This window comes from Sus scrofa, chromosome 7 (genome assembly GCF_000003025.6).
Source record: "Sus scrofa isolate TJ Tabasco breed Duroc chromosome 7, Sscrofa11.1, whole genome shotgun sequence".
NCBI lineage: Eukaryota > Metazoa > Chordata > Mammalia > Artiodactyla > Suidae > Sus > Sus scrofa.
Window position 1 is genome coordinate 61004590 of NC_010449.5, and position 27022 is coordinate 61031611.

The window sequence follows — 27022 nt, forward strand, 5'->3', positions numbered from 1 at the left end:
GGCGTAGGCCGGTGGCTACAGCTCCGATTCAACCCCTAGCCTGGGAACCTCCATATGCCGTGGGAGCGGCCCAAGAAATAGCAACAACAACAACAACAAAAAAGACAAAAGACAAAAAAAAAAATAAAATAAAAAAAAAAAAAAAAGACTTAAATCATTAAGGAGTTCCTGCTGTGGCGCAGCAGAAACAAATCCAAACTAGTAACCATGAGGTGGTGGGTTTGATCCCTGGCCTCACTCAGTGGGTTAAGGATCCAGCGTTAACATGAGCTGTGGTGTAGGTCGCAGACATGGCTTGGATCCTGTGTTGTTGTGGCTGTGGCTGTGGCCTGCAGCTGTAGCTCTGATTCAACCCCTAGCCTGGGAACTTCCATATGCTGAGGGCACAGCCCTAAAAGGGGAAAAAACAAAACAAAACAAACAAAAAAATCATTAAGCTCCAGAGTCTGATTTCCTGGTTAAGAATCCAAACAGGTAACAGCAATCTATACCCTCACTCACACCTCTGTCCAGTGAACCTAGCAGCTCCCCCTCCTATCTGCCAGGTCTGTGAGCATAGTAGGAGGGCTGGCTTATGGAGGAGGAGCCTAGCTTCTAGTTGAGTCTGTGTCCTTCCTTAGTTTCCCTAGTTTCATGCAGTCCTAGGGTTACCTGTTGCTGAGTCTAAGGAATAAAGGTTCAAGAGGATGGATCAGAGAATGGCAGAGTTACTTGAATTGAGAAAGATGTTCTGGTACAAGTCACAAGGAAAAACCTCTAGGACTAGTCAATTCTCAAAGAGGATGCCTGCTGGGCACTGGTTTTTATACTCATTCACATAATCATCTAACCAAACCCCACCCAACAAGTATGACTTTCCTTCAGTTTACCTTTAATGAACTGGACTCACGTTCAATTACAAGATACGGTCATAGGGCTAGTGAGTGGAATTGTAACTAAACACCACAGATCCCAAGCTTGCTTCTGTACTCTGCTCCTTCTCATCAAAATAATGACAACCACCTTAAACTCTGTGACAGATTTTCACCATGCATCTAATGTGAGCAAAATTATGATGGATTGGAGGAGTAGGTCACAACTAGGAACTAACCCCTAGTCTGGGAATTCCATATGCCACAGGGTGGCCAGGGGGGAAAAAAAAATCCAAAAAACTGGATTAGGGTCTGCCAGTTTCATGGACAGCATTTTAAAAAAATAACTGTTGGATGATCAGTATCTGTAACTGAAGGGCAATAGTTTGCCATCAGCTCTCTAACTTAATGCATATGCTTTTCCATCCTGGGAATATACCTAGTTTAGATCTTTAAAGTGCAACATAGTCTAGCATTAGCCAGATTTTTGCCACTCCATTGTGGTCCACCACTGTTCTTAGTTCATCATTAGCTCAGGGGCCACAGCTGGTCATTTATACCATTCCTTTCTCTGGATAGGGAGGGATCTGATTGTCCCTGGTGGGACATGTGGCTTTTTTCCCCTCTCAACTTCATGTGCTCTCACCATCTCAATAACCAAGCATTTACTTCCTATCTGCAAACTAAGGGGATGGGAAAAGATTACAGAAGAAATTATAAAGTATTTTATCTCAAATTTAAGTTGTCACTTTCTCCTCGAAGCTTATCTGAGCTAACAGGAAGGCATAATGAACGCCTGTGATTCAGCTACAGCGTGTCTGCCTGAGCGAGCAGGTCACACCCATTGGTCTCATTTTCCAGGAAGAGGAAAGAATCTAAGAGAATAGCATTCACGATTTTTAACGAGGCAACACTGTATCTGCTTTTAAAACTTGGCTGAAAGTAGGCAAGAGTTATAGGTGTTTCGTTGATAACTGCAGCCATCACTTGTTGCCTAATTACTGGGAAATCAGAAAATGCTTTAGAGAAAAATGTAAAAAACCTCCAACAATATTGATTTAAATGCACAAAATTGAAAACAGAAGTGCTTATTCCAGCAGAGATTACGGGATCTAAGTCTAACTGTATTTCCTGTTGGTTGAGTTCTGCACGAAAACTTTGTATTCACTTTCTACTGTCTGCTGGACTCCAGTCCCCACCAAAGCATTTGCCTGGCCCAACTTGTCCTTTGTTCTAGCCCTAAGAACAAAAGGGCCTCGTGCTCCTGTGCTCCCGCTCCACGCAAACTCCGCCCTCTCTATTTCTCCCTACCCCAGTTCCAGTGTCGGAGCCCTTTCGAAGGCGGCCCATTGTCTCCGTCCCTTCCCACCTCTGATACCCTCTCAGGCTCCTCAACCTGCAGCTCGGCTTGGTCTCCAGGGTGCGCGCTGGGGCGGGCACCCGGGCGGAGTGGGGGGCGGGGAGTCGCAGGACAGGACTTGGGGAATGCTGTCCAGGGACCCATAAATTTGGGTAGACCAGGGTAGCTCAGCTGGGGTGGCCTGGGCCAAAGGTCAAGCGAAGAGCGCTGGTCCAGGATCCCAAATTGGCGGCAACAGGTGGCCTTGGGCGCCGGGAGGTCTGGGAGGGAGGTCTTCGGCACTCCGAGGGCGGGTCCTGCTCCTCGCCGCTTCCCCATTGGTCTCTACGGAATGTCAATGCTCAGTATTTTATGTAATGTGTCCTTCCGCCACGGAATGTAGTCCTCCCCAAAAGGGCAACCTGCCTGCCTGTTCTGCCTCAGCGGCACTTCCTGCAGAAGGTGACTGTGCCCCGCGAGGACGCAGAGGGGCGGGGCACTGCGAGAGGGGAGCCAGGATTGGGTGTGGGGCGGGGCGGCGGAGGGATTGCGGCGGCCCTGCAGTGGAGATAACCTTGAGGCTGAGGCAGCCGATTCCCGCATTGGAGCGACGCGTCGTGAGCCTCCAGAGGTCTCTGCGAGCATCGCATCCTAAGCCGGACCACGTCGGAGGTGAGCAGGGGGAGACACTGGGCCATCTGTCCCCACTAGGGCTCCATCTGCCCGGCCAGTGCGGAATCTTGGCCTGCCTACGCACACAGGGCACCCATATCGGAGACAGCGCAGGAACTTGGGCATCTTGGAGTCACCCGGTTGGGGTCGGAAGAGAGGAAAAAAGCTGCTTGCGCCTAGGGCCTCTTTTTCAAAACCCTCCAGCTCCTGCTTTTTCGGAAAGCAGATGGGTTGGCCAGCTCCTTTCCTGCCGCAGTCCTTCATCTTCCCCCACCCCCATTCTGGTTCCAACCTCTCCTCCTTTTCCTTCCCTTCTGTTTCTGGTCCCATCCTCATCTTCTTCCCCTTATTCTCACCTAATTTGGTCCTTTCCTTTCGACCCTCCTCGTTTCTCCTTTCTCTACTCTGCTCCCATGTTCGCCTCCTCCCCTTCCCCCTTAATACTCGCATCTCGTCTTCAACCTGACTGTGCCCCCTTCATTCTGATGCTTTCCTTGAAACTCCTCTAGCTCCACTCCCTGGTCCCTCCTCCGTTCAGGTTCGGTCCCCTCCACATGCCTACCCGCATTCATGCCTGGTTCCTGCCCCTCCCCCTCCTCTCTGGTCACGTCCTCTCCTCCGCATCCCTCTCCTCCGCACCCTCCTTCGCGCCACCCGCGTCCTCGCCCCTCCTCTTCTGTTCTAGTCACGTCCGCCTGCTTTCCCGCCCCCGCCCCTTGGCCTCACATCTAGTTCTGTCTCCTCCATCGCGGTTCCTCACTCAGTCTTGGGCACTCCTGCAGCCACGGACCTGCGTCCCGGGGTCACTGTGCGAAGTACAGTGGTTTGCGGGATAGGCTCCCGTGTGCGGCCACGGGATGCAGAAGCGGCGCCCGGCACCGCTAAAGGGTTACATAACCCTTGGCCTTCTCCACTGCACAGGAAGAAAGGGTGGCTGCCCTGTGGCGTGTTCCTGTTTTGTGCGGTCCTTAATAAGATGGGGCGACAGCAGCGCTGCACTAGCTCCAAGAGGGTTACAAGACTCCATCCCGCCGCGGCGGGGTTGCACGTAGCGGCCCAGGACCCGCCCCGCCCCGCGGGATCACCAACTACTGACCTTCCGGCCCGTTACTGGCCAGGCATCACCCCTGGCCTGATAAGACTGTGCATGCTGCTCGGGGGCCTCTTAACATTGGAGGCAGTCACCTGGCTCCTGGCCTCTGCTTCACGTTAACAGATACTCCCGATTGTAGAACATGGAGGCCACGGGGTGGGGCCAGGAGCAGGTTATGGGGAGAGGAGGAATTTGTCAAGAGTTTGGTGCCCAGTACTGCATCCACTCAGTATGTAAAGTGTGCAAAGGGCTGTTTGGGGAAGGGGTGTGGAAACCAGGATGGCTAGAATGGTCATAGCCCAGGGAAGTCACAATCTAATTAGGGGACACAGTGCTAAAGTCTGTGAGGAAGGTACACACTCCCTGTGGGGTTGAGGGGGGAGGGCGGCCGGAGGCCTTATAAGGTGGTATCACATTGGGTTTGAAGAAGCAGGAAAGCACCTTCCAATCTGAAGGTTATGTAAAGACCCAGTAATGGAAAGGTATGCCTTGGCTTCATATCTGTGTTCTTCAAACCCAGAACATTGATTCTACCCCCCACCCCCCAGCCCTTGCACAAGCAGTGCCTGATAGTTAAGGTCCAGACATGATAGTGGCATTGGGAACTTGGAAATAGGCTTTTAGAGTCAGATCTAACTCATTAACATACTGCTATGGGTAATGGAGGGAATTCAGCCTCAGCACCACAGTTTCCCACATATAAATTGTAGCATTTTCCTCCTGATGAAAGGATTGCTTTGTACACAACTACATGGAAATATGTTGACTACTCAGTGCAGTATCTAATCTCTTGTGGGATGGCTCTAAATGTATACTTTTCTTTTCTTTTTTTTTGCTTTTTATACTCCTGTGCCCGGGGTAAATGGAGGTTCCCAGGCTAGGGGTCAAATCAGAGCTGTAGCTGCTGACCTAGGCCACAGCCACACCAGACCCGAGCTGTGTCTGCGACCTACACCATGGCTCATGGCAATGCTGGATCCTTAACCCACTGAGTGAAGCTAGGAATCGAACCTGCAGCCTCAAGGATACTAATCAGATTCGTTTCCACTGAGCCACGATGGGAACTCCTAAATGTATTCTTTTGGTCACTGAGTGCAATTGCTTAATCCATAACTGAGCATGAGGGTTCTTCTTCTCCCTGCCATCCCCAAACCCTCAGAGTTAATCTTTGAGAGTCAGGCTCTCTAAATACCAGACATCTCCTGGAAACCAGTCCCCTCAGGGATCCTGGTACAGTGTTTACAAAGTAACTAATAATGTTACATTGCAACTCCGCTTGCAACAGCGGCTCTTTGGTCTCCTGAAAATGGGGACCTCTGGACAAAGAAAGGCAAGGAGGGGGATGATTTTAGCCTTTGATGTTTGGCTACAAGAGTAGAATCAAATTTGCAACTGGGGATGGTAATCTATCTTCACCTTCCACTCCCACCTACTCCAGGTAGGGTTCTAGGACCTGCTTAGCCAGCTGGTGAGTGTGAGATTAGGATTGGAGGCAAAGGACAGTAGCTCCTTGTTGGCTGTGCAAGGGTGTGGCCACTTCCTGAGGCACAGAGGACAGTTTAGGTCAGGACTCTGCAGCATTGTTAGCAAATAATTTGCCCTCAGGCTGCCTGAGGATGCTGCTGGGAATGCAGTGGGGCTGTTCTGAGGGGAAGAGTGTAACCCATCACCTGGTCTGTGGGGGAGAGGGGAAGGCTTTGGGGACAATGGCTCAACCTTTGAATATATCTGCTTTTAAGAGAACTGTCTTCATTGGGTGAGTGGGGAAACTGCACTATAGGCTTCCACAGGCTTAAAAACTCCCCTCTCCCCTTTCAGTGAGTCAAAAAATGAAGCATGAATTTCCCTCAGTTAAGTATCTCGACTAAGTGGAAAAATGATTAGTGCAGGTCCCCAGGCGCTATACCGCCCTAATGCTTAGGTGCAGCACGGCAGAGCCCCATGCCCAGGTAATATAATCTGTGCACCTGAATTCCTGAGCCTTATGCAGTGGGCATGGTAACCCTTTGGGGAATAAAAGTTGTAGTGGATATGAATAACAATGACTTTAAGAATGTCCTTTAACTCACTTCTGAATTACTGGACTTGAGCCAAAATATATGGACATTAGTCTTCTTTCTAGGACACTGCTCTCTTGTTAAGCACTGCATTAAAAGCAGATGATTTTAGTGTTGAATTCACAGTTTAACCAAGAGCACTATTGGGTCTTTAAGAATTGCACCCTCAGTGATTTGGCAAGTGACTCCAAGCAGAACTAGCACCTTTTGGGAGGTGCTTCTTTGCCCTGAGTATTGTGACATAATGCGGGGGTCACAGGAAAAGCCATTTTATGTCTTAAAACTGTTTATTTCTTAATATTGAGGCAGTGGGAGAAATGAGGAAATGGTTGGGAGCAGGAAGGTAGAAAAGATGTAACTCTTGCATTACGAACTTGCACTGCAGTGGTTTTAACTTGCTTCAGCTTTTATGAAGGCAAGCTAGGGTGTGTTATTTTGGCTAAGAGTTGAGACTTAGGTGAAGGTAGTGGGAAATGACTCATCTGACATTATCTTTATTTCTGAATCATTCAAAATATCCACAGTCCAATCCCAGTTAACTGGTACACCACAAGAATGAGTCATCCCATGCTAGAAGCAATAGTTTTCTTGTAACTTTGTTGAGGATCTTGTGAGATAATATAAGTGATTTATTTCATAAAAGTTCTCATAAGACCTTGAGTCCTCACTTTAGCATCAATTCTGGTATGAAGAGGAGCAGAGCTAAATGAAGACTACTACCATACTTTCTGGGAACTTTTTTTTTCTTTCTTTCTTTCTTTCTTTTTTCTTTTAACCATGAGCCAGCCTTAGACGATAAACAAATAGGCTGATTATCTGGGGCTTTGTTAGAGAAACTGCTTTGGGAAGGTGATCCAGAGTGGGTGGTGAGTGCAATGTGCAGCCTCTGTCAGACTTTTTGGCCTCCTGGTATGACTGCTCAGCTTAGGAGGGGAGGTTGGCAGGGCCACCAAGTGGTTCAGCTCCGCCCCTTGCAGCCATTTTTCCTACATTGGTTTGTGCCAGTCTGCACGTAGGAGGGAGGCCAGGCTGCAGTACTTCTGGTGGCCTCTGGGACTCACCTCCCCCACTCTGTCCATAGGCAGAACTCCTGGGGAGCTGTAAGCCTCTCTTTCCTGACGCCAGCAAGCTGTATTTGGAAGTCAGACAAGGATTCTGGTGGGGGAGATGCCAAGAGCCGCTATGATAGAGCATTGAGCTTGCTGGTCATAGCATTTCAAAGTAAGGACCAGCTCAGCTGATCCAGGGGGGAAAAAAATTCTCTGAAGGGAGCCCCAGCCCTTCCAAACACTTAATCAACTGGTAGATAATATTTGTTTAACTTTAGACAACTGGTATCTCCTCTGTCTTGGGTGATGAGTTTAAAATAATTAGTCCGCTGAGTCAGGCTTAGTATAGGAGACAAAGAAAATTGCGCATTTTGGAGGAATCATGGAGTTTTGATCTAGTTAAGAGGCAGAAGAGTAAAAACTTGGTAAACAAAACCATCCTGGTAATCTAGTATCCCTCTTCTGTTTTTACATTAGAGAGCAGATTAACACATGGCACCCATCAGATGGGCAAATGTTTTAAAAGTCTGACAGTGTCAAGTGTTGGCAAAGGTGTAGGGAGGCAAGAGCTCCCTTTACTGGTTGATTGTAAGTGGATATAACCACTTTGGAGAGCAGTTCGGCAATATTTAGTAAAGTAGAAAGTAAACTTACCCTGTGACCCAGGAATTCATTTCTGGATGTATAGAAACTCACGTCTGGACTAGGACACATGTACTAGGAGAGTATTGATTAATGAGGAAAATTTTGGTTTAATGGGGGAAATGACCAACTAGTAAGGGAATGCATAGATGAATGGACTAGTCATACAATGGACTAGTATAGCAGTTCGTACAAGTTAACTAGATCTGTATACCAACTGGATAGATCTTAAATGTGCTGGAAAGGCAAGTTGTAGGATGGTACCTTATAATACACTACTTAGGGTATTTTATATAATATAATGGAGTTCAGTATAGATACAGACACCCTCAAATGAACTGGAAAAATACGAAGTTCATGACAGTGGTTGGTTATCACAGTTTATGCTGGGGTGTGGAAGGACTGGAGGGACCTGGGGATGGAGGAAAATGAACTTATTTTTAAGAGTCTAGAGAAAATTTGGCTAAATGTTAATGGTCAGTTCTGGGTGGTAGAAATACAGATGTTAATATTTCTTTAGTTCAAAGCAAAACAAAATAGAAGCAAACCTACGACAGTCACTATAGGGAACACCAGGCTTACTAACTAGGTCAGTGCTCTCAGAGCTGGCACTGCTCTTTCTTCCTTCCATCCCCCCTTCTCCCAACAGCTGTGATGCCGAGCAGTTCCTCCTTTAAATGCTGAGCCAGTGCCTCCCTTTTGCTGAGGCCCTCAGGCATCCTGGTGTTGTACCTGACTTGGAAGGGCTCTAAATCAGGGTTGCAGATCCCTTGCTGCTTCCAGAGTGTAAATATCTTGCCCTCAGACACCGCCTTATAATTTTAAGCCTCATAAGGGGCACAACACAGCAAAAATTTCATCTAAACTTCCTCCTTTAGACTGAAACCAGTTCTCTGCTCTTAGTGTCTGTGATCAAACCAGGAAATCTTTGATACCTGAGGACAGCAAGATTTCTGTGACTTGGGACTTCCTGCCCTGGAGTTGAGTGGTCCTGTTGGGGGTGGGCCCATTTAGTATCAGCTTTTATGACTTATTCAACCTCAGATTTGAAATAGGGCCTTGGGCTCCTGCTTATAAAGTTTAAGTCGACTTCTAGCCCTGAATAAAAGAGCAAGGGAATTTTACTTGAACCTATAGGTGGGCTCATTTTATGTAACCTAGTAACACCAGACTTTGCTTTTTGGTATGGGGCCTGCTGAGGGTAGAATGGACTTAATAGTCTCATTTCTTAGGCTAAAAACTGCATGTCCTGGCCCCACTCCATATGCAAATATACTGTCATCATTACTCTAACTGTATGTGAGGATGAACAGCCATTCACTCAAGACCTTACTAGGTTCTGTGGCTGGCGCAGCACCCATGTTGATCTTAGTGCTGCTGTTGTCAGATTGGGGCCAGTCTTGGGAATTATGTTCTGCTCCATCATCTAGGAACAGAGTCCGGCACATTCTGATGCAAACTTTCTAGTGAATGCTGCAGTTCTGAAGGTGTGGAAATCGGGCCTTCATGCTGGCTTGGAGACATGGAGCTGTGGGTAGCAAATTGATGTTGCAACAAGGAACAGCTGTGGACATCAGGTGCCGTCATCATTGGGTTAGTCTCTGTGGTGAGATGGGCAACAAAGCAGAATTGGTACACAGAGCCCTGGCTAGTGGAAGATTGGCTTAAGTAGATGCGGGCTCCTAGGCCATGCTGGTTTACTAGGGCGGAATGATTTGGGCCCCTATAAAGGAAAGAATTGGTTGAGTGAAGCATGACTTTTCCCAGCACAACCTGCCAACAGTACTGGCTCTAAGTGACATGCTGGGTATTTTTAATTAATTAATTTATTTAAAAAAAAATTTTTTTTGGCTGCACCTGTGGCATCTGGAAGTTTCAGGCCAGGGATTGAATCTGAGCCTCAGCTGTGACCTATGCTGCAGCTGTGGTAATGCTGGATCCCCTGCTCTGGGCCAGGGATTGAACCCGAGCCTCCGAAGCAACCCGAGTCACTGCCGTCGGATTCTTAATCCACTGCACCGTGGCAGGAATGCTGGGCATTTTTTCTTATATGGTTTTCACCCTTTGGTTTCTGAAAAGTGACCAAAGGATTGTGTCTGACAACAAAACTAGTTTTTGAGAACCAGCAGCCACTTAAGATGAAAGGTGGGAATAGGGGCCGCTGGAGCTGAGCTGGCTGCCTGCTCTATCGTTTTGGCCCCCACCAAGGCCTCTGATGGTGTCTCATTTCTCACAGAGGAGAAATGGCTCTAAGGAAGATCCTACTGCAGGGGCTCAGGCTCAAGAATAAGGCTCCCTGGACAGGGCACAGCATGTGCTGCCATCAGTGGATATGCCCGGCTTCCACTGCGGGCTTGAGGTTGGCTCTGCATGTCTGTGCCTCCTGAGGAGGATGAAGGAATGAGTCAGCCTGGCGCGGGCTGGGCCTTGGGTGCTGGCAGGCACTGTCCTGACAGCTGATGTTGGGGAGGGGAGCTCTTTGCAGAGACCTGCCTTGAGAAACCAGGGCCAAGGCTGCTGTCCTGGGGCTGGGGGAGACCCCAGAGGGTGGTGTAGGTGGAGGACCTTGGAGACAAGCAGGAGAGCCCTGACTCTCCCTGTAAGGGAGACTCTGGGGTGGAGTCTGAGGGGAGGGAGACCTGTGATGACCTGGGCATGAGTCATGAGGTCTCTGGTTTGGTCTGGGTTTTAAGGACATGTTGAGATCTTGTAGGAGTTTGGACTGACTTGCTGACAAGCCAGGTTTTTTTGATTGCTGGTGTGTAAATCCACTCAAAGGCCAAACAAAATTTCATTTGTTGTTTTTGTCCTTAATAGCCTGGGTGAGCAAAAGATGAGAGCTTTTAGACCTCAGATTTAATTCAAGATGACGAAATAGGGTTAGTGTTTGAGTGCAGTATAGTTGTATCTGCTCTATGTCCTTGAGACGGCCCTTCTGTACCAGAACATTCTTTTTTTTTTTTTTTGGTCTTTTTGTCTTTTTGTATTTTCTAGGGCCGCACCTGCAGCATATGGAGGTTCCCAGGCTAGGGGTCAAATAAGAGCTGTAGCTGCCGGCCTTTGCCAGAGCCACAGCAACGCGGGATCCAAGCCACATCTGCAACCTACACCACAGCTCACAGCAACACCAGATCCTTAACCCACTGAGCAAGGCCAAGGATCGAACCCGCAACCTCATGGTTCCTCGTCGGATTCGTTAACCACTGCGCCATGACAGGAACTCCTACCAGAACATTCTTATCACAAATATTTTCCTCTGATGCTTGAGGACAGACTACGTAAGAAAGGAAGTTTGCTGGGTTTGGGCACATAACAGGCTTTTTGGCAGAGAACTGTCCTATGGACTGTATTAATTGTCCCCCAACCCCCCCACCCCTTTGAGGTTCTGAAAGGGATCAAGGTTGACCTTCTTAAGTCAGTGAAATTATCCTGCAGTGCCTTTGTGACCTAGGGCTTAAGGTGCATTATTCCACCAAGGCCATGTTTAAACGGTATTCCTGAAGTGCATAGAGCAGCGATGGACTAATGGAACTGGGAACTTCTCATTGCTTTCGCTTCCAACACTTTTACCAGGATGCTTGTAAATCTATCATTTTTGGAAGAGGTACATTTGTAATTTATCTTATTATGAAAGTATTTCACATTAGTAAGCTTTTTTTAATAAGAGAAGAAAAATTTGCAATTTACAGTGATCCTACCACCCAGATAACATGCTGATAGTAATTTGGTAACTATCCTTCCAGTCCTGTTCTGTATGTTTAATTTAGTGACCCTTCCCCTACTCTCCCCCAAAGGGGAGGGACCAGGTTCTTCTGAGATTTTTTTTTTTTTTTGTCTTTTTTCGGGCCACACCCACAGCATATGGAGGTTCCCAGGCTAGGGGTCAAATCAGAGCTGTAGCTGCTGGCATACACCACAGCCACAGCAACGCCAGATCTGAGCTACGTCTGTGACCTACATACACCACAGCTCACGGCAACGCCGGGTCCTTAACCCACTAAGCAAGGCCAGGGATCAAACCCAAGTCCTCATGGATACTAGTCTGGTTCGTTACTGCTGAGCCACAATGGGAAGTCCTAAAGAGACTTTAAAGGAGAGCAGTCTTTGGAGTATTAGGGGAGTGATAAGCCTAATACCAAAGAGATGGTCCCACAGAAGGACCAATAAGAACTCAGTTTTGCCTGCAAATTTTCTGTTAATCAGTTTCTTGGTATTTTCTTGGGAGGCTTCTGTGTTTTACTTTATAACATGGCTGAATCTCTAGAAGCAGCTATTGCCAACTACTACCTGGATACCTGGTTATTAAGGTAATTTCTCTATTACCCCAGAGAGCCTTAGTTGCACTCAGCTTTTACCTTGATCCTTGTACAGCTCTGCAGGGCAAACCTTTCTCAGATCTGAGCAGTCTTTGCAAGTGGGGCCAAGGAGCCACCCTGAACCAACAAAAGAGCATTATATCACCGGAAGCCCAAGCCCTGAGAACACAAGGTATGAACAGTAATCAGTAGCCCCAGCCAGGTCTTTGCAAGAGACCCTAATGTCTCAGGTAGAGCGAAGATCCAACCGATGAGTTTTAAGAAGAGTGGGGTTGGTTACTTTAGCCTACTCATTGAGGTCACAATACAGCCCCCAGGCTGGATGGCTTCTCCCACTGGGAGGCCACACCAAGGCTTGTGTGTCTGTAGTTGAGGACTTGTAGCCACTGGCTTTCACTAGCTTGCAGGAGATTCACTCACAACTGGTCTCAAAACTTCTTGGGCTTTACCTGACTTCTAGGAAGTGGCAGAGATCGACTTAGATGCAGGCTCTGCTCAAGCCACCCAAAGAGGCTACAAAGTTAGGGATGGAGGAGGAGAAAAAGGCGGGGTTAAATGTAGGGGTGCCTTGATTTGGAGCCCTGAGATTTAGGAGGAGGTGGGACAGGGCAGAAGAAGGGCTTGGCTTGTTTTTCTGAGCCTGGGTGAAGCACCCAGGCACGGGGATTTGAGAAGGAGTAGCCCTTGGTCTGAGGGTTTGAGGAGAGAGATGGTCTGCTGACGAGGCGTGTCAAGCTTCTGGCTCACATCCTTGCCTGATGGTTCTTCAAATGCTGCCCAGAAGCTTCTCAGGTCTCTGTCTATAATCAGCTAGCTAACCGGCTGAGTGAGTTTAGTTGTAAGTAATGAAGAAAAGCAAAGGTTGGGGCAGTTGTCAGGAGGGTGACCTGTGCTGATTAATTACCTGGAACAGATGGTCTTTGTTACTCGGGGTGGTGTGCTTGTCAGACTTAGAAAGGCAATCGGGTTGGTGCATCAGAAGATCTGCTGTGGAGAGGATTTAACAAGCAACCTTCACTTCCTCGTGTTGCAACTGTCCTGTTAATGTAACTGTAGTAATTTTAGAATCAGATAGTGCCACTGTGGTTATCGTTGGCTTGATGCAAACTGCTTCGCATGTCCTAAAGTCCTGACCAAAAGTTACAGGATGGGGTTGGGTACAGATTCCTGGGACTGGTTTTTATTGCCTGTCCGTGGCCTGGGACCTCCTCTCCAGCCTAGGGTGAATTGAGGAATGTGCTTATGTAGTCCTGTGGGTTAGTGAAAACCTTGGACTCCAGAACTAGGAAGAATGCCTGGATGGTGGTTATCTCCATGATTAAGAAAGTCACTTTGGGTTTGGGTGTAGATTGTTAAGAGGCAGTGTGGGTGCCCTATCCTGTAGCAGGTATTTGTAGCTTTGAGACAGCTTTTTGTACAAAGATCTAGTTTGACCAAGGTACTAAACTAGGGGTGAGTTGTTGATATCACTGGGAGATTGGTTGCAGCTTCCTTCAGTGCATTTAAAATGATATTTATAGGATTAGCCCAGGGTGAGGGTGGTATGCTTACAGTGGATGCCTGGGAAGTCCCCTGTGTTGGCCATGCTTTTTAACTTGTTTCTTTGTGGTCTTTTCCACTTGCTCACGGTGACAAGCCTGGGGACCTACCTGAGGAGCACCCACACAGCCAGAGCGTGGCAGGGCTCCCTGTGGCCTGTGCACAGAGCGTGCTTGTTGAGTTAATGTGTAAGCAGGAAACGGCTTCCTGTGCCAAGCTGTATATTAGCCATCCCAGGCCTCTCAGACTGATCCCTCTCTCTCTTCAGTTCCTCTGGACCCAAGACCTCAGAAGCCATGCCGAAGCCCCACAGTGATGCCGGGACCGCCTTCATTCAGACCCAGCAGCTGCACGCGGCCATGGCTGACACGTTCCTGGAGCACATGTGCCGCCTGGACATTGACTCGCCACCCATCACGGCCCGGAACACCGGCATCATCTGTACCATCGGTGAGTGGGGGTGCCCCCCTCCCCTGGAAACAAGGGCTTCATGAGACAGGGATCTTTTCTCTCCTGGAAAGACTAAATAAATGTAGCAAACCTGGGTGCTGAGTGAGATGCTAAAAAGATCCTTATGGGTACTGAGGTCATAGGAATTTACAGTGAGGTACTGGTATGCTCTACGCATGCTCTATGCTTTATGATAAAGGTGAAATTTAGAGGGTATCTTCCTTAGTGGATCTTTGTAGGAACATCTCAGAAACCTACCTGGGAAAGATCTTGACATGCTGTGTACAACTGAGACTCTGTAGCTGGACATCTGGGTGGGCTTCAGGGAGTGCAGAGAGCGCTGGTCTAGTCTTAGCTAGGCTTTCCTAAAAGAATTAGGAGTTATTTGGGGGAGGAAAAGTTTAAGGGGAGGGAAAAAAATTTTTTTTTGCTTCTTATACTGAAGCAAACTTAAAGTGTTATTCTTATTTTGAATAATTAATACTTAATCACTTTAATTTTTTTTAACTTAGGCCCAGCTTCCCGATCAGTGGAGACACTGAAGGAGATGATTAAGTCTGGAATGAACGTGGCTCGTTTGAACTTCTCTCACGGAACTCATGAGGTGAGCCTCTGCCGGACAGTTTGGCCACTGGGGCACCTTGTGGGCAACAGGGCGGGAGATGCCATGTTCATTTAGCCACGGTGGACCAGGCAAGAAAGATTGGTTTACAGCCAGTGGGAAGGTTGTCTTCACCAGCCCATCCTCACGCTCCTTTCCCCTCTCCTCCTCCTGCCCTCTCAAGTGGCCAAGTCTCCTCTAGCAAACAAGACCTGCTTTGTCATTGGCCATGGTTCTCCCCCACAGCTGAGCTCCATTAGCCCTCAGTAAGGAACGTGTGGGAGAGTTTCTCTGGAAACCCCTCTAAGCCATGGGGCTTGACATTCCCACCCCAGCATTTCTCTAACAGCTTGTGTTGCAGTGATGAACCAATGGCTCACCTTGCAGGTTGATTCTGGCCAAGTTTAGACCCAAGACAAACTGGGCAGGTCCAGGAGAAGGGTTTCCACTGTTGCCAGTGAAGGACTGAGTCTAATGCTCTAACACCGTCTGGTGTATCCTACCCCACTTCATCTGCATTGTGTTGCCAGCCTTTCCCTTCCCAGGGATTCTGGTACATTGAAATAAAGAAGCCAGCATGTTTCCCTAGGAGCCTGGTAGGAATATCTTAGCTGGGGCTGTTTATGAGCAGACTTGACCTGTGGGACCTTACCTGGGGTCGAGGTAGAAGCTATTGGGAAGCACTCCCTCATGCTTCTGTTCCCAAGTTCAGAACAAATTTATTTTGAGGAGTGTGGGAGCTCCCTGAGGGACAGTGCCTTTTAAAAAGACCTTCAGTTTCAACCACAGACCATGGGCTGATGAGAGGGTAATGGATGAGATAAATTTTTCTCACTCTTAATCTCTGTATTTCCTATTCAGGATAAAGAAAATGCTACCCCATAAGGTCAAGTGGTGAGGGGTTGCCCTCTGGCATTTGGCAGTTGGTGTTAAGTTTAAACTAAAAATAAAGGCTTAGAAGGTGCAATCCAAGAGCTGAATTCCTCCTTTCTGGAAACATGAGGCTCTTCATTGGAGGTTCCCTAACCCATATTTCATAAGCAGCCTATGGTCTGGCAGGTATCCAGCCTCCAAATGTCAGAAGGGCCTGACCAAGTGCAGAGGAACCGTGCTCAGCAGGCCCCTCGGGCAGGTTGATACGTCTGTGGTGGCATTCTGTAATTTTCCAAAGGCAGGGAGTCCTCAGCAGGAAGTCACTGGGCATTCCTGCAAGTATTAGCTTAGTCCACGGAGAGAGCTGAAGACATCAGTGAAGGTCAGTTCACTATTGATTGCTCCTGCTGGCCTGTGTGCAGGGGAAGGAGCAGAAATAGATTTTAAGAAGTTGACCTTTAGCTAGGCTTTATGGCTTCTTCCATCCAGTAAAATAACACCACACAGCTCTGAAATGGCAAGGGCCAGTGGTATCTGGTGCACCTGCTGGAAGGGGGCTGGCTCAGGGATTTTGGCTTTTTTTAACTCCAAGAGGCTTTTGTAGGTTCTCTGTGCTTTAACTCTCATTCCAAGATGAGACGGGATTTAAACAAAAACCCATGCCTGCCTTGTGGATTTATTTTGAGATTTTTGACCAGGATGAAGTGGGTTGTCCCTGGGATCGGCATTTTAGAAACTGATCTGAAATTGTTCTAATATTAATTATATAACGTAAGCAGTCTTATTTTGACAAGCAGTTGGAACATCCTTTTCCAGCTCATGACAGTTTTCAGTATTCTTCTAAGCAGAACATTGGAATGGCTTTCTCTCCCTCACTGTGACAATGGGACCTCCAGTGTCTGCATCTGATCTTTTTGTGGGGTTGTTGTTGCTACAGCATCTGATCTTTTGACAGCTTTGCCATAGCACCTCTAAACCCCACTTTTGGCAAGATGTGTTCCTACTGATTGTGTGGTCCCATTGTGCCATGTGGGCCAGAAATACAGACTTCTGAACAAACTAAATGTAGAACCTTCCATAAGGACAGTGTTGGTTTGATGGAATTCACTGCCACCCCGCCCCAGTCCCCTCCTCGTGCGTGCCACTCTCCTGGACGGTGGTGGTTAAATGACAAGGCCCATAAAGTGCTGAGTTGGGAGACTTTTATCAGCAGTGTCATTTCAATAACTCTTATCTAAGAGCTTTTGACTTCTTGCCTCTGAGTCCCTTTTTAGTCAAGTAGTTGTGGCAAATGGAAAAAGAAAAAGGAATGGGAGAAAAAATTATGTATTCATGTATGTGTAACTGGGTCCCCATTCTGTATAGTGGGGGAAAAAAAGTGTGTTGAGGGAAATAACAATAAAAAAAGAAAAAGAGAAAGGGCTTCACAGGTGAGATTAAAACCAGGATTTGTTGCAAGTGAGAATAGCAAGGGTTAGTTAGTTCAGAGAAAGGTGTGTTCCCACCGTTGCCTTTTGCACTTTGAGACTCGAGGAAGTGATTATCAGAACCAGGTCTGTAGGACCTCTGCAATGAGTTATTTAGCTTGGACCACTGTTAGCTTGAGTAAATAACTGAGTTTGAAGTGCGGTCATAATCAATAGAGGAACAGCTCAGAATTACCAAATCTGTCAGTCTGACCCTGATGGCCACCAGACTGGTATTTTCCAAACATAAGTCCTAGGTCTTTTAGCCCAAGTGTCTGCTTTATTTGCTGAGGGTTTAGGTGGCAGTCTAAAAGTTCCTAAGATTGGCCCTGAGAGCGGGGGAGTGCTGTGGTAGAGGTGGGTGGAAGGTGCTTGGTGAGTGGGCGGCGCTGAGACTAGCCGATGGCGACAGGGGTCCAGAGCGTCCGTCCACAGCTCTTTCCTGAGTGCTCAGCTTCAGCTCTGGTGCTCCACCCTGGGGCAGGGAAGGTGGCTTATCCTTCTCCCTCCTTTCCCCCAGTACCATGCAGAGACCATCAAGAACGTGCGTGCGGCTACAGAAAGCTTTGCTTCAGATCCCATTCTCTACCGGCCAGTGGCTGTGGCCCTGGACACTAAAGGACCTGAGATCCGAACCGGGCTCATCAAGGGCGTGAGTATCCTGGGGGAGGGGGGAAGGAGCTGGGGCCCCAGAGACATCCTCTGCAGCCTATCCCACCCGGAAGCCTTGTTTCTCAGAGCTGAGGTCTATACATGAGTTTTATCCATCACTGCAAAAAACTTTGATCTACTTTGATTAGAAACAATACCCAGAAGGAATGATTTTTTTTACTCTCAAAACTTGCTTCCAAGACTCTCCTAACCTTTGGGATCAACTTGTCTCTTTTCCCCTATCATGAAATAGTATCACTAAAACCTTGTGGGTTTTTCTTGGGTCATTTCCTTGAAATATACTGAGTTAGACAATGGGATCATTTCTTTCCAAAGAAAAAAGCTTTATTGTTACTTCCAGCTGAGATTTGAGCCTTGCTCCCTGGAGGAAAGCTTTTCTTCTCCTGCCAGGAGGGCCTGGCTTCTCTGGACCTGTGGCTTCCTCTTGTCTGCAGAGCGGCACTGCTGAGGTGGAGCTCAAGAAAGGAGCCACGCTCAAGATCACCCTGGATAATGCCTACATGGAAAAGTGTGACGAGAATGTCCTGTGGCTGGACTATAAGAACATCTGCAAGGTGGTGGATGTGGGCAGCAAGGTCTACGTGGATGATGGACTTATTTCTTTGCTGGTGAAGCAGAAAGGTATATATGGGAGCCAGGGTCTAACTGTCTAGAGGCAGCTCCCATCTCTTTTCTTTGGCAGAAGATAGGAAGGTGGTGGGTTGGCTGGCAGCAAGATTGAATCCATGCATCCTCAGGAATTCCTTTTATAATAAACTCCTTATCCTCAAAAGCAGCTCTGTCGTACCTCTTGGGAAGCAGATGAGAGGATTTCTTTTCTCCCTGTCCGCACTACTTGAGGTTTTCTGCTTTTCTCCTCCATCTCCCCAGTGTGGCATGTCTGGGACTCCAGTATGCCTGTGATTGATAGCTCACACTTCAGTGCCAGGTACTACTCTAAGCATTTAACATATTAATTTGTTTAAATTTTAAAACAACACGAATTCCTTGGTGGCACAGCAGATTAAGGATCTGTCATCGTGGCTCAGGTCGCTCCTGTGGCACAGGTTTGATTCCTGGTCCCAGAACTTTGGCATGTCTCAGGTGCAGCCAAAAGCAAGCAAACAAACACCTTATGAGTAGATATTGTTATTATCTCTATTTAACTGAGGTATGGAGAGGTTAACTGACTTAACCCCAGGTTACACAGCTAGTGGAGTGTGGATGTGAACCCTGCAATGTGGCTCCAGCACCCACCACGTGCTGTCACCCAGTTCTGTCTCCTGGAGAGAGCCTGCTTCCTGGGGAAGACGTGGCCCCCATGGCCCTGCCACCCCACCTACTCCATTCCCACAGGTCCTGACTTCCTGGTGACGGAGGTGGAGAACGGCGGCTTCCTGGGCAGCAAGAAAGGTGTGAACCTTCCTGGAGCTGCTGTGGACCTGCCTGCCGTGTCCGAGAAGGACATCCAGGATCTGAAGTTTGGGGTGGAGCAGGACGTGGATATGGTGTTCGCATCTTTCATCCGTAAGGCGGCCGACGTCCATGAAGTCAGGAAGGTCCTGGGAGAGAAAGGAAAGAACATCAAGATAATCAGCAAAATCGAGAATCACGAGGGAGTTCGGAGGTTAGTCCTCCTGCCTCTCCCCTGCCTCCTTCAGCCCCCGGCCCAGCTCTTTGAAGAGCAAGATGTCCCTGTAAATACCTGCCTCCCTGCCCATCAACTTAGAGGCTCTCAAGCTTATTTCAGAGCCACTGAATCAGAACATCCTAAGAGGGGGAGTGGAAAGTGTTGGTTTTTTCAAGGGGGAAAAACAAACCAATAACTTAGGTGATTGGGATGCTGGTATCTTTTTTTTTTTTTTTTAGTGATTTTTATTTTTTTCCATCATAGCTGGTTTACAGTGTTCTGTCAGTTGTCTACATACAGCATGGTGACCCAGTCACACATACATTCTTTTCTCACATTATCGTATGCTCCATCACAAGTGACTAGACATAGATCCCAGTGCTATACAGCAGGATCTCATTGCTCATCCATTCCAAAGGCAATAGTTTGCATCTATGAACCCCAAATTCCCAGTCCATCCCACTCCCACCTCTCCCCCTTGGAGCCACAAGCCTGTTCTCCATGTCCATGATTTTCTCTTCTGTGGAAGGGTTCATTTATGAGGATGCTGGTATCTTGACATTGTTCCTAGGCCCCAGGACCAGCACCGGAGAGCCCAGGGCCACTGCTTCCCAGTTTGGGAGCCATCACGCTGTGCTCCTAACACAGCCTGTGTTTGCTAGAATTGGGCCACCCACAGGGAAGGCAGCAGACTCTTAGGGGTGCTCCCTCCCCTGGGAGCCACGTGGAAGCTCAGGGCCTGGGGTTGACACCAAAGCATGTGGCCTCCTAGTCTTCACTGGCCGTGGCTTGGGATGGGCCAGTTCTGGCATGGTATCAGCTTCCTAGGGGGAAGCATGCCATTCTCCTCCAGGTCCAGGTTGTCCCAGCTCATCTCCTCCACCTCCCCATTGCTCACCAGGTAGAGCCCCATGAGCATAGCCAGCTTGGTGGCATCACTTCCTCTTTGGTTCCTTTCTAGAAACACAGCTCAGTGCTGTGACCCCCTGACCTGCTTGTGTGGGTTCAGTATGTGTGTTTGCCCACCTTAGCTTTGTGTAGATGTCCTTAGTACTGGGAAATTTGGGGTCCTCCCTCTGCCATCCAGAAAAGCCATGGGTACTTGCTGACCTTGTCTCCAGGCCAAGCAAAGCCATATCCCCTTGCCTTCAGAAAGCTGGAGGTGCCCCCTGAAGGAGCAGCCCTCAGGTGTCCTTGGGTGGAAGAGGCCATGAACCTTTGTGTCAGGAGCAGTCAACCACCTTGGGTTCCCTTTGCTCCAAAAGCGGGGACTGGACTGGAGGTGGTAGAGAAACACCTTAAGAGGGGCCTCATAAGAAGGAGATGGAGAGGAAATGGGACCCTGGGACTTTGGAATAGACCTCACTCCCTTCCATTTCCCCCAGTAAAGTGTCCACACTGGTGCCGACGAATCCCAGAAAGCAGAACTGTCGACCCTCTTTGAGGTACTGAGGTAGCTGGAAGACCCACCACCTCCATGTACCCATGATGACTTCATGCATGGGTGTTTGTCTTGGTGCAAGGACGGCTGAGTCAGAGAATCCCAGGAAAACGTCCTTTGTATCACCATTCTTCTGGCCCCTATTCCATATAACTTCTCTCTCTTTCCAACTTACCTGTCAGATTTGATGAGATCCTAGAAGCCAGCGATGGTATCATGGTGGCTCGTGGTGATCTAGGCATTGAGATTCCTGCAGAGAAGGTCTTCCTTGCCCAGAAGATGATGATTGGGCGGTGCAACCGAGCTGGGAAGCCTGTCATCTGTGCCACGCAGGCATGTGCCTCTCCTGGAGCTTACAACCTTGCACGGGGAAGCATTGGCGGCTACCGGGTCTCTCCCATCTCTTCCCTGCTCCACGTCTCACATAACACACACACATACCCCCTTTCCCCCACATCCCTACACAAAGCCATTCTGTCTGCACATACATGCTCTCTAGGGGGGTTAGCCTGCAGTCGTTTGTGTCCGGAGACAGTCCAGGCCACGTCTCACGAGTACTCTGTCCCCTCCCAGATGCTGGAGAGCATGATCAAGAAGCCCCGTCCCACCCGGGCTGAGGGCAGTGATGTGGCCAATGCAGTCTTGGATGGAGCTGACTGCATCATGCTGTCTGGAGAGACGGCCAAAGGGGACTACCCCCTGGAGGCTGTTCGCATGCAGCACCTGGTGAGTTCTCAGCCTGCCATCTTCCCGCTCAGCTCAGCTTGGGCTTGGGCTGGGATGGAGGTGTGCTCTGGCACTGAGCAATACCTTTTAGGCTTCTATGCCTACAGGGTTTTATCTGTCAAGTCACAAGCCAGAGTGAGGAGATGTGTGCTGGGGGCATGGAGATGTCTTATTTTTTTTCTGTTCTACCTTCCTGCCCACACCCCTCTCCCAGTTCCTTCTGTTCTGGAGGTGGCCTCCTTCAGCAGACGTAGCACAATTCACTCCTGTCTTCAGGGTTGTGAATTCTTCCTTTGGCTCCAGTACTGGGCTATCTATCTGTCCCTGGACAGCCCAGAGGACCTGAGTACCTCTGCCCTATTCTGGAAAAGGCCACAGGCTCCTGCTCCCAGCTGTTCTTTGTTTGGCTTCTGTTTTGACTCGACACCTGTCCCAAGCCAGCTGCCTCCGCCTGCAGGAGGAGCCTGGGCCTGCGGCCTGCACTGGAGTCTGTTGCCCACGCTGAGTCGACTGAGCTGGCTTTGCATGGTGCCTGCAGCAGCGCCTGCTTTGCTGAGCTGTTGCACTCGCCTCAGACTACAAAGTGGGGTTTAAGTGGTGGGTGACAGGGCCACAAATAGAGACAGTTGGAGGGATGACTGATTCTGGCTGGCTCTGGGGTGAGAGCATCTGGAGGAGCCCTGAGGGCCACTCGTCCTTTTCCCCTAGGACCTAGCTTTTCAGGGCTCTCCCACTAAGCTGTGTCCCACAGCCTGGCTGCTTCTCAGGGCTTGAGGCTGGGTTCCTGTGTCTGCTCCTGCTCTAGAGCTTACTGAAGAGTTAGTGCAGGGATCAGCTATCAGAGCTGAGAAAGCAAGTGAACTTTCAGAGCAGTCCCAGGTCACTGTCGATATAGCTCAGTGAATGAACTTGCCTGTTAACCTGAAATGGTGTTTCTTTAAGCTTTTATTTGCTTTTCAGCCAACAAAAGACCCTGTGCCCTTTGTGTGACACCCTCTCCCCTGCATTCCACCCAAATTTACCCCCCACACACATACCCCATAGGAACCCCTGGACTAGATAGGATCCTTTTTTCCTTCACTTTCTGTGTAATTATTAGGCTTTGGTAGCTTCCAAAGAAGATATGACTAAATCATTTTTTACACTAAATCGCTTTTTCAGTGGTGAAACAAGACATCTTGACTAAAGAGGCTCTCTGGGCTGTCCTTGGCCTCCTGGGTGGGTTTGCCCATAACAAAATTGATAGAGACCAATCCCTGTCCCTGGGATGCGAGATATGTTTAGTTAGAACCTTAGAGTTAAATTTTGCTGCCAAAATTTTCCTGTGTAGATTGATGTAATCTTCATAACTTCAGTGAGATAGAAGTCACCCCTTGTTATAGAGGAGGGTCCCTGATGATAGGACTTGAGTCTGAACCCAGATCATCTGGCTCTAAAACCCGTGTTCTCCTCTGCAATATGGTGCTTCGTCTAGCAGGAGATCAGGACAGGTTTCCATGTGGGGGCTGTGCAGAGGCCAGAGACGAGGCATCAGGCTCTGGGCTTTGAATCCATGTATGTTTTTCCATATCCCTGTCTTTCCTTTGAACAGACACCTTAGAACTGCAAGGCTGGGACTGAATAGCACTGCTCAGGAGATAAGTTATGGAGTCTGGGCCAGGCAGTGCAGGCCTCTCCTGTCCATGTCACCAGTTAACACTGGCCAGCAGCTTCCCCTCTTAACTGTCCACTGCTTTCTCCTATATCTAACCGAGGCAGTCAATATCCCATAACTAAGGGTTAGGCAATACCAGGTATGGTTCTCTTTCCTGTCACATCCCCTGTCCTGTGGGCTGCATGCCTTCCATTCTTGCAGGGAGAAAACCTTTAATAACCGAGCAAATTCTGCCACTCATCTGCTTATCCTATCTGATTAATGAGATGGCATTACCAATTGTCCCTTGTCCATCATTCTCTAAGGTGCTGGTAATTGCATTATAACCTCTAAGCTTACATTTTCTTTCTATTTCTTGGTCTGAGCAGGTCTGTGAATAACTCAGTGGCTTTCTCCTGGGTGTTTTAATCACTTGATTTTAATGAAATGTCTTGTTACACTTACCTGCATGCTTCCACAGGCACCTGTCTCTTCACATGGCTGTTCAGTGTGTCCCCTCACAGCTCACCGATTTTCCACCTGCCTGTTTAGAACGTGGTCAAGCCACGTGGCCTTGGCTTTGTCTGACCCAGCTTCCCAGCGCAGCTCTGTGTGCTTCCATGGCAGGCCATTGCAAAGGCTCGTAGCGTCCCTGTGCCTGAAGCCAAGCAAGTGCTCCATGAATGCATGGAGGCCGGCAGGAAGCCCGGTTGGTAACCAGACAGCCATGTGAGGAAGGAGGCCTGTTCCTTCCTGTGAGCTGTGTCATGAGGCAGCGTGGTCAAGTCCTACCAGGGAGCCATGCAGGCCCAGCCTATGTATGTTTCCATGCCAAGGCGCTAGGGTCTGCTGCCATACTGTCTCCCACCGCCAGTCAAAAAGTCCTTCCAAAATCAAAAGGCCCAATTTCCCTTCTGTTGGAAGGGAAGCAGCAGCAGTCAGTGCTTGGACCACACCTCCCTGAGTGGGCTTCCATCACCCTGCCTCTTTGCATCTGCCTAAAGGACAGACTTAGCCAATTAACCTAAGGTACCTTCCTCTCTGATTAATTCCCCATTCTGTCTTTCCATGTTGTTGTCTCTCGTTTTTTTTTTCCCCCTCCTCCTTCCCTCTTCCTTGCCTCCCCTCCTCCTTAAACCTTACAGATAGCTCGTGAGGCTGAGGCAGCCATGTTCCACCGCAAGCTGTTTGAAGAACTTGTGCGAGCCTCCAGTCACTCCACAGACCTCATGGAAGCCATGGCCATGGGCAGCGTGGAGGCTTCTTATAAGTGTTTAGCGGCAGCTTTGATAGTTCTGACGGAGTCTGGCAGGTAGGGCCCCGAGAGCAGGTAACTCTGTAGGATAACCAGCCTCTTGCTCCAGCTGCTCTAGAAGACAGCCAGGGCCTAGCCCTCTGCTCAGGACCTCTTCTCTCATCTGCAGGAAGCCAGCCAGGGAGGTCAGGGCACGACAGGACTGCAGGGTCCTTGAGCCCCGTAGGGACATAATGTCACAGGCACCTGGTGAAGGGCTGGTTCCTGGGGAGCCTTGATCTCACTTAGCCCCACACCCCAATGTTTGGGCTCCTCTTGGCCTCTGCACCCAGGGACATGTTCCTCACCAGCTGTCTGTGCGACTCTTCCCCTCCCTCTCCCGTGTGACATGGCTCTGATAAAGCTCTGTCCCCCTCTCGTCCATCCGGACGGATGTTGCCCCCCTAGATTGCCCGTGAGGCAGAGGCCGCCATCTACCATTTGCAATTATTTGAGGAGCTCCGCCGCCTGGCGCCCATTACCAGCGACCCTACCGAAGCTGCCGCCGTGGGCGCCGTGGAGGCCTCCTTCAAGTGCTGCAGTGGGGCCATAATCGTCCTCACCAAGTCTGGCAGGTAGGAGGTGGCAGCGGCTCCCCAGGAACGCCCCGCTCAGTGGCACCCTTCCTTGGGGGTCCTGGGAGCAGTGCACTGAATGGTGCTCAGATGGCACTGAGCCAAGGTAAGACCCCTCTGCCTGCGCCCCGGACCCTGCAGGGAAGGAGCTCCCCCAGCCCCACTGGCCAGGCTCTGGGAGCGAGCCTAGCCCTTGCCCTGGGCCTGAAGGATGGGACCCCAGGCAGCACGCATAGGATGACCGTTTGGGTCCAAATCAAGTTTATATCTTCATGATGAATCAGAGACTTAATTGCATAACTACAGATAGATAGAGTGATGACAAATGGTTATTCAACATTAAAAGCTGTTCTCAAAAAGTAGGAGATAATCAGCTACCACTTTTGCTTATTCTAGTTACTACATGCTCTTTAAAAAGTTCAGTTTGGAAAGTTAGTGCTGCTTGCTTACATGCTTTGGTTGGTGCACTCATCCCATCTGTCTTTGAGTCCCAAAGACAAGTAATTGGGTGCTGCCCAGGAAAGGTCACCGTGCTGTCTTGCTGGCACTGTGGGACTGGGCAGCCACGCCGAGGCCTCTGCTTGACCTCAGACTCGGGGTCCCTTCCAAATTCGGGACATTGACTTATCAACTTTGCTCTGGGGCCTGGCGATATGCTCCTCCCAGGGCAGCTAGGGTTTCCTGGAAGAGGAGGGTGGAGAGGAAGGAACACCGAGGAGCAGCAGATGGGGCTGCTGTGGGACCATGACACAAGATGCAGATTTCCTCAGCAGAGGGCTCAGAATAAACAGTTCCAACCATTAGGGTTGACCTTTGTGAAAAGGTCCAACCTTTGCTACTTGGCTATTTTTAACTCCAGTCTTCTGGGATTTCACTCAGTGGGTCCTGACTTCAGCACTTGCTTCCCTCCGAAAGCCTTGTATGGAGGCCAGCCCTTAAGCAGGGCATTCTCTGCTGTGACATGGCTTAAGTTTCCCTGACACCTGTTGAGTGCCCTCATAGCTTGCCTTCTGGGGCCCAGTTCCCCCTGCAAGCCCTTCCAACCCCTAAGACACATCTGCAGCTACAAGTGCATAGTGTCAGTGTTGAAAGAAGTGCCGGCATTAGGGTTTTAAGGGGGGGGGCCCTCACCCCTCCAGAGGAGCCTCCACAGGCAAAGCCTTCCCTGCTAAGCACTCCAATCTCCTGGTCTTGACTCCTGGGTAGCACCTATATTTCTAAACCTCGCTTGGGTTTTACTTGAGCTCTACAGCCCAGTTGCTGGGACTGTTTCAGGGGTCATGTGAGGTCGGGAGAGGGCACAGCAGAAGGGAAGGCTTGCGTTATAAAGTCTCAGGGGGACTGGTGGGCTCTGCTCCTGTTTTATGTAGATGTCAAGAGTCAGGTGCTATTCACATGCTGCTTGGCTTGTATGTAGTGTTGCTGGCAGCAAAAGAAATGGGTGTGGTGAGGTTGGGCAGGGCTGCCTCCCTGTGCCAGAATGGAAAAATTCAGGGAAGGGGGGTTCTGCCAACTATGGGCCCTGTGGGTAAGTGGGTGAGCCTGACCAGGCTGGGTCAGCATGATCCCCAGGCCCAGGCCTGTGGGGAGGGGTGCAGCATAGATGGAGAGCACAGCTGTGAAGAAGAGCTATATGCTGTGGAAGATAAAGGATGAGGGGCTGCCCAGCCTTGGGAGCAGATACTGAACTGGTCAGAGCCTTAGGCTGGCATGGTGAGTTGGATTAGAGGGTGAGCTCTTGCTAAAGGCCCTGAGGGGCTTCCTGGGACACTGTTTAATGGTCTTGCCTGTCCCTCATCTCAGGTCTGCACATCAGGTGGCTAGGTACCGCCCCCGAGCCCCCATCATTGCTGTGACCCGGAATCACCAGACAGCTCGCCAGGCCCACCTGTACCGCGGCATCTTCCCCGTGGTGTGTAAGGACCCAGTGCAGGAGGCCTGGGCCGAGGACGTGGACCTCCGGGTGAACTTGGCCATGAATGTTGGTGCGTGGCTGGGAAGCAAGGGCTAGAGGTGGGGGTTGGGGAAGGTGTCCCTCTCTAATGCTGAATGTTCTCTCTGAATCCTCCATCCCATTCCCTGAAGCCTCTGGGCTGAGACCAGGAGGGTCTGATCCACCCATTT

General features: G+C 49.4%; 1 protein-coding gene across 13 annotated transcripts in view; it reads left to right on the forward strand.

Moving 5' to 3' along the window:
* PKM (pyruvate kinase, muscle) overlaps positions 1 to 27022 on the forward strand; it is a 60974-nt gene that overhangs the window by 32783 nt on the left and 1169 nt on the right. Inside the window, exons 1-12 of one of the 13 annotated variants that reach the window (XM_021099118.1) lie at positions 2790 to 2862; positions 9134 to 9296; positions 12075 to 12191; positions 13827 to 14008; positions 14521 to 14612; positions 17469 to 17600; positions 18055 to 18241; positions 18956 to 19226; positions 20853 to 21003; positions 21244 to 21396; positions 24175 to 24341; positions 26702 to 26883. In XM_021099118.1, the coding sequence (XP_020954777.1) occupies positions 13855 to 14008; positions 14521 to 14612; positions 17469 to 17600; positions 18055 to 18241; positions 18956 to 19226; positions 20853 to 21003; positions 21244 to 21396; positions 24175 to 24341; positions 26702 to 26883 (1489 nt within the window). In that variant the 5' untranslated portion in view covers positions 2790 to 2862; positions 9134 to 9296; positions 12075 to 12191; positions 13827 to 13854. Of the gene's footprint in view, positions 1 to 2384; positions 2863 to 9133; positions 9297 to 12074; positions 12192 to 12603; positions 13066 to 13820; positions 14009 to 14520; positions 14613 to 17468; positions 17601 to 18054; positions 18242 to 18955; positions 19227 to 20852; positions 21004 to 21243; positions 21397 to 24174; positions 24342 to 24731; positions 24899 to 26701; positions 26884 to 27022 lie in introns of those variants that run through there. The other 12 variants (XM_021099125.1, XM_005666188.3, XM_013978108.2 and 9 more) reach the window with 12 other exon arrangements.